Genomic DNA, 10,935 nt, shown 5'->3' with positions numbered 1-10,935 from the left:
TCAACGGTTTCAGTTGTTCTTCTCATCCTCTTCATTCTTTTTCTTTTATTCGTTTTTAATGCATAATATAATTAGCTAGATTAAATTAGCGTGCAAGCAAGTTAAATATATAGATATATTCCACAGGTCATTTAAGACTTCCAAATAAAAAATAGAAGTTCAATATTAATGCTTCCCCTCAACTTGAATGTATAGATGTATCCTGAGCCGGCCCCCATCCGTATGAGAAGATTGAGGTGCTTGAACTAAAGAAGCCACAAACAAGCGGCCTGATATCCTCTTGCGAGATAGAGTCAACATATATATTATCAGGAGAGAAAAAACCAGAGAAATGAACCCACATTCTGTTAAGCAAGTTGCATGTCTCCAAACATATCCATGTGAGAAGACTGTGGAGGTGCCGAGGAAAAGTTATCACTCAAATCGTGTATAAAGCCACTGAAGTCTGCAAACCCTTCAAGGAAATCACTTGAATTCTCACTACTTCCCCGTATCTCATTATTTTCATCCTCCATTTTAAGTTTCAGACTAGGCAGCCCATCTTGGAATCGCAGGGCTCTCTTGCTTGACTCACAAGACAAATTAGTCTTGTTCTTTATCTTTCTTGTTTTCTTCCTCCTGCTGCCGCCTTTAGTGCTGTCACCATCACCAGGTTTGCCAGTGAGTCTTTGAACAAGCTCTCTAAAGTTTTCAACATCAGTCTTGATGATCTCTGGTGCAAATATGTGAATTATGCGAACCTTGGGCTTGAATTTGGAAATTACATGCGAATCTCTGTGCATGGCTAGCTTTGAAGGAGCTGAAGTAGGGTGACATGAGTGTGGCCTCATTATGTCTTCCATGGTAATTATAATGAGTGAGCAAATAGAAAAGTAAGGAGAGAGTGAGAGAGAAAGGTTTAGGTTTTGGAGCAAAGAAAAAGGTGGCTTAAATAGAGAGGAAATAATTAACATGCTAGTGACTTGATTATAAAAAAATAAAATGGATAAAGCTTATCATAAACTTAACAAGGGTCAGCGAAGCAAACCAATTGACCTAGTGGCCTTTTCCCACTTCAATTAGCTGAAACTTACATATATCCTTGTGTGTTGATGTTGTTTGAAATCCCAACTACACATGATTTATTTTAAAAAAGATTTTTCATCATTTCTGGAGGTTGATTATTTTACCGACTCTTAATTAATAAACTTCTAAACATTGTTCATATATATATATATATATATATATATATATATCTAACTTCACCAAACTAAAGAGCGAATTCCATGTTTTTTTATTGAAGAAGTGAATTGACTGTGTAAAGCTATAGCTAGGTATAAACAGAGGAAGCGCTCGTGGGGTAGGAAGAGCTTAAAAAAGCTTGTGCTGAAACATCAGAAACACACAGGACTCATGTAAATCCCCACATGCCCACAGATATGGCTGTCACTAAAATTTTGTCACAAGAATCCGATACTTTTCCTCATCCATTTGTTTTATTTTGCTGTTTTTTTTTTTTGAAGCTTGAAATGAGACTATAGTTTGAGTTTAGAATTTGATAATTTGAGCTTACAAGTTGAAGTTTTTATAAAAAAAGTAGAAGCTTGATTGTTTCAAATACTTAATCTCAAAATAAATAAATGTGCATGCATATGGTTTGTCATTTGAGTAAAGATGTGATTTTGATTTATGATATCAATTATTTGTGAGAAATAATGTTTAGTTGCTTCGACAGCTGAGCCAATAGATGCGTTTAATCATGCACTCGATTCAATTGTGGCAAAATCAACACGTAATGGGATTTTCATTAGAAATTGTGAATTCCGTGTATGAATTTATATACACAACTTTGATGCTTATCAATTATTAAATTATGAGTTATTCTTGGATTGATAAAGATTGAAATACGGGCAACTTTTTAGTTTTCTTTAAATAAGGTTACCTCATGTTCATCAGAATGTTGCTATGAAAGTAACTTTGATTGTGCACCTTGGACATACATTGCTACTAATTCATTGTCGAAACAAAAGATTCATTAAAAAAAAAAACAAAAGATTAATTATAATATAAACAAGGTTAAATCTATGGTAATTAAGTTTCATTTGTGCTAAGGTTTTTAGTTATGGACTTACGGCATCGGCATTTAGGTCCCACAATTCCAAAATTCCCCATGTATAATCTCATCAAATACTGGTAGAACTTGAATCAATTAAATTTAATTTTGAATAAAAATGAATAAAAAAATAAAAATATTTAACCGTTAAATTTAATTAAAATCAAAATTAAATTGAATCAATTAAAATCTGTAACACCCCAAAATTTTAATTTTTATGAGCATTTTGGTATTTTAATTTTATTTAAATTTTAGGAATTTTTTTTTTGAGATTTTTCGGATTTTAAAAATCGGGTTCGATTTTCCGAAAATATAAACTTTAATGATTTTTAAAAAATTAATTTAAAGACCACGTGGCAAAACTAAAAATATATTTGGAGTCTACGTATTTTTCTGAGTTTTATGGAATTTTTTCGGAATTTTTGGACCTCGTTTTCGGTCTCGAGGCAGAGTAAAAATTCAAAATTTTGTATTCTGAATCGAACCGGACCAGATCGGACCGGTCGAATCGGACCAGTCTTCTTCTCTTTTTCTTCCTCCTGCGCGCGTTCCTTCCTCCTTCTCTCTTCCTCGCGTTTTCTCTCTCCTCCCCACCCCCAGCCGTCGGCTAGCCACCGCCAGCCCCAGTAGTGGCGTTGCCGACCCTCCCGGCCCGGTAGCGCTAAGCAATGGAAAAAGCGTAACGCCCCGCGCGCGCCGTTTCGGCTTCCCCGGCCAAATCCGGCCGATCCGGCCACCAATTGGACCGGGTCTTGTGTCTAAAATCATCTACTCGGCGAGAGCTTTCCATAGACACCAAGAACGCCGAAATCTATCGAGCGGTTTGTCCGATTTTTGCTCGGGAAGATTTTAGCCCATTTCGACTTTTGGGCTAGATTTCTCGAAAACCGTGAATCCCACGAGAAAACCGAGGCTACCAGCATGCTCCATTCGTCGAGAGCTTCGCAACGACATAAATTTCGAATTTTTCCGACACCGTTTTTCGGTGGGTCCCACGGAACTTCGCAGTGTTTTTCCGAGCATTAAATGAGCTTAGAAAATTCTAAAAAAATTTATGTACTAACCCCCGTGTTATGGGCTTCGTGTAGGTATCCTCGATTCGCTAAAATTCGACAGTTGATCGGATCTGCGAAATTCCAGCCAGACAGACCCGTTACAGGAAAAGTCTCCGAATTGGACCGAGGTTTTGGCTAACCCCCCATTGTCAGACGTCTCGAGTGCGTCCCCGAAGTCGGAATTGGCAAAGGTAAACCCGAACCTTGCTTTTTCATAATTTTCTAGTGCTTAAATAGGATTAAAAATCAATAAAATATTCGTGGTAGCTTAGAAAATTACGATTCTTTTTGCAATAGCTTAGTAATATTGCTAAGGACCGCGGGGCAAAGTTTTATAATTTTTAGAGCTTGTTTGGGCAGTTTTTGCAAAAATGATCAATAATAAGGACTAAATTGAAATTTTGCGTATTGTGATGGATGACTGATTTGATGGGCGGGAGGGCTGTGATATGATTGAACTGTGGATATATGGATTGTGAATATAGAAGTGTGTTTTGAGCCATTTTGCGGGTTGGGTAGGTCCTAGGTATAGGGAGACTGGATTTTCTACGACTTAGGACGTAATTGGTCTTTTCTTGAATTGTATTGAGTCAATTGTATTAAATAATTGTAATATAATTGTCATGTGAGCCGGGACAGCCTTCTTCCTCCGCCCAGCCGCCACAGTGATTGTCGTCAAGTCTGTGAGTAAAATATTAATTTTAATTGTAATTTCGATATTATTATATGTTCAAGCATGCCCATGCATCACCTATATGCATATATTTATGTAGTTAAACTCTAGGCACGATTTATGTTGCATTGATAACTGTTAAAGTGCCATGGATGTTGTTGTGATAATTTGGAGCAATGTGCGTGCGTGTGATGTGGTGTGGACTATGGATAGGACGGGGTAGTCACGGCTTGAGTAATTCGCTGGGACCCGATCCTTCGAGGGGTAGTCACGGCTTGAGTAATTCGCTGGGACCCTCGGTTTGGTTATTAAGTGGAAGTCCGAGCTTGAGTAATTCGCTGGCACCAGGTTGGATTTAAGAGAGCTGTATAGGGGATCAGCTCCCATATGTTATGATTGATACTACAGGGTGTGTGAGTGCTCCAAATTACCTTTTTGATGTTATGATGTGAAAATGATGTTGATGTTGCATTTCACTCTACAGGGTGCATTAGTTTTAGATAGTTATAGAGATTATGGTTAAAATTGATATTTTACTCTCTGAGTCGAACGCTCACTCTTGTTCAAAAATTTTTACAGGCCACAGGAGGATATTTTATTCAGGTTAACACCTTTTCTACTTCGCAGGTTGTTTATCAATATTTGTGTAATTTTATTTACTTCTAGAATTTCCGCATGTGTTAGCAGTAATTATTTGAATTTGGTCTGTAATATTATTATCATGTTGGACCTGTAAACTTAATATTCTATGTCTGTTTTGATGGATTGGATGAGGGAGCTGAGCTCCCATTTGTTATTATGTTGATGAGTATGTGGAGGGTGAGCTGAGCTCCCCATTTGAGAATTTATTGTGTTTACAGGTCGGGTGAGTTGAAAACTCCCCGTTGGAAAGTCCATTTTATGGCCGGACTCTGTCCGTTTGTTTTCTTGAAATTGGGCCCAAATGGGCCTTAGAATTGGGTAAATGAACAGTTAGGCTTACTACGGGCCTCGAGGGCTTTAGGCTGGCCCAGGTCCTAGTGCCGGTCCGGCCCATAAGTTGGGTCGTGACAAAATCAGTCTCTTCCATTCCTATTACAATTCTCTAAATCTTGAATTTAAAGTGCTGGTTGGATTTGAAACGTAATTAAATACTGGGGATATGGAGGCTTGGTCTTTTGGCAAGATTAAATTCATGGAAAGATTAAAAAATGGAATGTATATTCTTTATTATTTGAATAAAAAGGTAAAAAAAAAAAAGAAGTAAATTTAAAGGCCGTAAGAAACAAAATAATTATAATTTTATCTTCCTTCCACATATTTTAAATTCGAGTATAAGGAAAATTAAAATTTAAAAAATTTTTTTTAAAAAAAAATAAGACTTACCTTTATTTAATATCAATCTTTATTAATTCGCCTTTTTTCTAAATAAGTTATATGAATTACATACTCCTCTTTATATTTATTAACCTCTCATTGGCGCTAAACCAAGCAGGCCCAAGGAGGAAGGAAAGGAACAATAATAAAGAGCCACAAGTACCTAATTGGCAGGCTGGACAAGAAATGATATATCTTATCGGTTGACTCTTCTCTTATCATTTCCTCTCCTTTCATTCTCTTTTCATATCCAGCTCCATCCGAAGTCCAAACAAAAGTTGTGTTAAAGATTAATAATATGCGAAATAAAACCCAAAACAGAAAAAGAGAAACCCATTGATTTGAAAACAGGAGATCAATTCAAACAACAAATCAAAAGAATCATTCGAATAATATCATCAAATCCATGTACACACAACTATAACAAACTAAACACAGAAATAGTATAATCAAAACATGTATATTTTGAAGCCTATGATGATCTTTGATCTTTATTATCGGTTGACTTCTCTATGGTAGAGGATGGTGGCGAATTCTTTGGAGAAGGAGATAGCTCACCAGGTAAGTCTTCAAGCGCAGAAAGAATCCGTCGAATGCTAACGGAGCGAGCTGTCCTGAAGCTAGATGCTCTGTCCATGGTCTTGGAGAAGATGTTTGATGATTTTGAGAGGATGATATAAACCAGTGCTTGCACAATAGCAAACATGGCCACCTTCAATAACATGTCACCTAAGCTGCTCTCCATCATCATCTTTTTCACGTTGCGTATGGGAATACAAGAGCTTAAAAGTTAATAGGAACGTTGATAATGGAGGTGATGGAGATGAATAGATATATTTATATATAGTGAGGGAAAGCATTAGGGTTGCATGTTTGACCAGGGGAATTGGTATTTATTTATTGTCATCTTCAATTCTTTAATCCTTACTAATTGGTGACACGCATAGAATGATAACAAGCCTTGACTTCTTCAGAGAAATTTGGTATCCACATTCCAGAATAAATTTTACTTTTATTACCTACTCTGTTACGTAGAAGTTTGGTGCTATGGATGAGTCATGATTAGGACATGGTCAATCTTGGGACTATGGTTATAGCCTATTTGGTTTCAATGGAGTACTTCCTAGTCCTACAAAGATAAACATTCTTCTATGTTTACATAATTTAAGAAAATATAATTAAAATGATAAATTTTATTAATTTTTTTAATATACCATTCACTCATATTTTTTCATTTAAAAACTAAATAACTCATTTTTTTTTCTCAAAAAGAATTAAATAACTCAATTTACTAAATTATTTTTAAAACTAATGCATTTTATTATTTAAAGTATATTAATTATAAATAAAGATAAATAAATTACTACTTAAAAAAATTATAATTTAAAATATATATAAAAAAGTAAACTCATTTTTATGGAAGGAGAGTAGTAAATAAGTTTGATGAAATAGCAAAATGGTATTAACAATTATGTGAAATTTATTAGGTTGAAACTTCACGTGGGTTTATAAGTTTAAAATTTGAATAATTTCTTGAAGAATTAGCATCATTCAAATGGGACCACAAGGGAGGATGATAAGGATTACGTGCAGTACACGAGTGATCTTCCTGGCCAAACTAATTTTTATGGTATACACACTCAATTGATAATCGATTGTTATTTTAATTAAATTTATGATAAATATTAAATAATAATAATATATTTATATGCTCTTTTATTAATTAGTTATTTATATACTTTCGTATGTTAAAAATTCCCTTGTATCATAGTAATTTTAGAGAAGCTAAGAAAAACAAATCTCAAAAATCATGTTACTTATAAATTTTAAGATAAATTCTAATTTAATTTTTAAAATTTGATAAAATTCGATACTTTACCTTTTGTATTTTTAAAACTTAGTTATATTTAATTTTTAATATTTTAATAAATTTATAAATTAGCATTTATTATTAAAATCAGGGTTAAATTGATATTAATTTTAATAAAAAATAATTAAAATGCTCTCTATTATATTTTTAATTTGTAATAATTTAATTTATAAAATTTTATTTTATTAAAAAATAACTCATTGATATGAAAAATATGAGTCTTATCAAATTAAAAAATTTTAAATTTAAATTATAATTATTAAAAATATAAATAATTACTAGAAGGAGAGACTTTCCCTCTCTTTTCGTTCCGATGACGGATGGCGGAGAGAAGGGGCCTAATCAGTTCCTCTGATTGAGACAAGATGATCAATGGTGGTTTCGCCCCCAACTGACATCAGAATGGTAGGAAACTAGCCCGATTCTCTCGCGGATAGCTATTTGACCTGGTAGTTTCTTCGCCCTCTATCAATGTTCAGGGCTGCTATTGGCCTTTGCAGGTTCGTCAGGATAAGCGGAAGGGAAACACGTTAGGTCTTGGGTGATTTGTTGTCATTGATGAACGAATCAAACTCAAAAGCTCATGGATCTCGGGTTAGATTGTTGTTGAGTTTCACGCCGAGAAGAAGGTTGCCATCGCTCTTATGGCTTATGGTGATTGCTGGTTTGAGCTGCACCCTTAGTCGTCATTGGCCGACGCTGCTTTTGGCTGTATAGCAGCCAACAGGAGGGAGAAAGTTGATAAACGAAAGATAGGTAGCCAACACGGGGAGGGGCTGTTTGGGAATAATAAATCATCGAATAAGTGAAGGGCATTTAGTCATTATTATTAAAATTGACAGTACTTTCAATGAAAAATTATATGGAAGAAAGAAAATTAAATATATAATTTAAAAAATATATAAAATTAATAAATAAATTTTGTCGTCTCTCGGAGATTAAATTATAATTTAACTTATATTCTAATGTCATGTTGTGTGGTGCCACCTCAGTCTCTTTTGTTGATTTGCTCCATGTAATGTAACCTTTTTCCAAAGACTTGTTAGCTGATTAGTCAAATAAATTGCTAACAAAACATCATCCACAGCTAACAACAATATCAAAATAAAATTTGCCCACTTCGTAGAAGTTACTTTTCTTTTCCCCCAATCCTCATCATTATCTTTCTTTTGTAGGAAAGGCTTAAAAGATTCCATAAGACTAAAGATCCCAAACACTAAACGACCATTTAACGAACAAAAGAAAGCCTTAGGTGGTCTTTCATAAACTCAAGTTGCTGCAGACTTTTCTATTTGTTCTCTCAACATCCAGTGAAAAATGATGAACCACTGCCTTTAGCAACACTTTAAATGGACAAAAATTGTTGACAATCAAACAGTTGGATAACTTTTTCTTTGCTCAACTCAAACCAAGAAACAATGATGGAAAGTAGATATCATGGGAAAAAAAAAAAAATAATAATAATAATTGGCTGCATCACCAGAATCACGAGCTCAACAATTTCATGCAAATTGCAATACCTTTCTATTTATTGGTCAAAATACAGTCCCAAAAGTACATATTAGCTTACACAATATTGTTCGGGAGAAGAAGAGAGGGAGGGCGGATGGGAGAATACACAAACATAAAATGTTATTTTGCATTTGAATGATCGTCTTGTTGCTGATTTACACTTCATTAAACCGACGTATGATCACAAAATCCCGGCTCCCAGCAAGCCCTTCAAAATTCAAACCATCAAACGTTATTTGCAGTATCAAGATCACTCATCTCTAATTTACACTTAATTAAACCGCTTTAAGATGTGAGCCCTCAAAAACCTCAAATAACACTTTTAATCACCTGCAGTCAAAAAGTATGAAATGGTATATTCATTAATTAAAAAATACCAGTTCGCAGCCTCAATTGTTCAATGAAGCAGACCATATCATGAAATAATTAACAGGCTAGCTACAGAACTAGGCTATCTAATCAAGCAAGCACCAGGCTAGAGCTGGACATCTAAAGACAATCTCATGATTTCAGATGTGCCCTGCACAAATGGTCTGATTCCTGTGTAACTAGGCAGCAAAAAGGCCAGAGTCTAACCGCACTGGGACTTTTAGTCCTCCACGCTCTCTAAGTAATATCACTCATGTCCAGTCAATAATTTTTTAGGTGACGTGTTACAGTTAAAAACACTACCGAGAAGGAAACTTCCTGGGACTACAAAGAAAACAGTCCATCCATGGATATTTTATTTTCCTGGCTCTCTAAACTTGTACAGAGCCCTATGCACAAATCCACAGAGACAATTTAACATACTTTAATAAAATTGTTTAAACCTAGAACATTAGCATGATTAGACATGAAAATCATTCTTTAACCTTAAAAAAGACACAAAATCTCATGCATGAATATCTATTTGACAAAGACATTAGTATTTAGGCAAACAATATAAGAATGCAAGCACAATTCTGTGATTATTGAAAGTAGCGGTAACCTATAATGTAACAAGACAATGCCGATAAATAGTAATCTAGTTGAAAGCATTCAACATGGTCTTTCATTACAAATCATTACTTAATTGAAGTGAAATTGAGATCAGTAAGCCAACAGAAAAGAAAAATGTAAGCATTGTTACATACTCAGAGTCTGCTGTACCCTCAATGCGAGTGAAATTCGCAAAAATCTCTGAATACTTGAAATTTTATCATCTCACTAAGAAATTCAAAAGCAGTGATACGACAATTTCAGCAAAAACGCCTTATTAAAGGTCATTGAAAACTACGTAATGGTACATCCAAGAATAACATTAGTTTCATATTTGTGCTTCTAAGATTGCCTTCTATGTTACAATCCCACATGAAGTCTCAAATTAAGCATCTCATATTCCTATGTTATAATCCATTTGACAATCCTCGAAATTCTGAAACACCAATAGTCAAATTATTTTATTTTATTTTTTTACAATTGAGAAGCGAAGTCTATTAATTCTCATTCCTTTCAAAAAGAATATGTAATGGATAGATTCGTTATGCAAAAGCGCCAATGTGAAGATGAAAATCCAATGCATACTATATTTATGAGTCAGAAATGGAAGTTACCTACCTAAAAGTGTAAAGGAAAATAGTTGGATAAAACCCCAACATCAGGGAAAGAACAATCGTCAGCATCCTGATGAGAGTATCCCATTTCCATCCCAACATTATTAAAGCTGCCTGTGCAGTTCATCAAACGTCCAGGTTCTTCTACTTGCATCATGTGCAACGTGGATGACAAACGAGAAGAAGAATCACTCGTAGGAACCACCGTTCTATCGTTCTTTGCTGGTGTAGGAAGCTGGAAGCGACAGAGAGGACACGAGTTGTGGTTGGAATTAAGCCAAGGAAGAATGCAGTCAGGATGAAACAAGTGATTGCAGGGGAGGAGCTTTGCGTCGATGTCGATGACAAACTGGTGCTTGCATACCGCGCAGAGAAGTACTGGGTCGTCATCCATTCCCTCCAGAAGGGAAGATGTGATTTTGATGGTGGGAAGGATGGAGTCTATGGAGAGGGAAAGTGTGGCATTTATACCATCATCGGAAGGGTTGATGTAGTTGAAAAGTGGGAGAAAGAAGAGGCGGAAGGAGGGGCTGTCGAGGAAGGAAGTGTTAGTGTCGGTGGTTGTGGTGGGAGTGGGGGTGGGGTTATCCATCACTTCAAGATGGTCACGGAGGCAGTGAGGGCAAACAAGGGGATCAGCGGTGGTGGAGAGGAGGTGGATGCTCATGTCGCATTCGTGGCACCAGTATGTTTGGTGCTGTGATTCGGTGGATGACATCTCTTCACTTCAGCCTCTGTTGTCTTCTCTTCTACATAAGTGAGCAACTCTTCTTTATAGTTTGGTTTGTGTGAACAGTGTTAGG

At 35.5% G+C, this 10,935-nt stretch overlaps 2 protein-coding genes across 3 annotated transcripts; both read right to left on the bottom strand.

The window, feature by feature from the left end:
• Positions 1–93: 93 nt before the first annotated feature.
• LOC110644270 (VQ motif-containing protein 25) lies at positions 94–853 on the bottom strand. The gene has a single exon (XM_021796966.2). The coding sequence runs from the start codon at positions 840–842 to the stop codon at positions 348–350; it is 495 nt and encodes a 164-aa protein (XP_021652658.2). The 5' UTR covers positions 843–853; the 3' UTR covers positions 94–347.
• Positions 854–8,546: 7,693 nt separating this feature from the next.
• Positions 8,547–10,913, bottom strand: LOC110644266 (putative RING-H2 finger protein ATL62). Of its 2 annotated transcripts, none has more exons than XM_021796960.2 (2): positions 10,137–10,913; positions 8,547–8,888 (listed from the first exon to the last, which is right to left on the bottom strand). In XM_021796960.2, the coding sequence occupies exon 1, from the start codon at positions 10,848–10,850 to the stop codon at positions 10,137–10,139; it is 714 nt and encodes a 237-aa protein (XP_021652652.2). In that variant the 5' UTR covers positions 10,851–10,913; the 3' UTR covers positions 8,547–8,888. The 2 variants fall into 2 exon arrangements, with proteins under 2 accessions (XP_021652652.2, XP_021652653.2); XM_021796961.2 differs by having other exon boundaries at positions 8,547–8,766.
• Positions 10,914–10,935: the final 22 nt, after the last annotated feature.

Source organism: Hevea brasiliensis, chromosome 8 (assembly GCF_030052815.1).
Source record: "Hevea brasiliensis isolate MT/VB/25A 57/8 chromosome 8, ASM3005281v1, whole genome shotgun sequence".
Classification (NCBI taxonomy): domain Eukaryota; kingdom Viridiplantae; phylum Streptophyta; class Magnoliopsida; order Malpighiales; family Euphorbiaceae; genus Hevea; species Hevea brasiliensis.
This window is presented reverse-complemented; position numbering and strand designations above follow the sequence as displayed.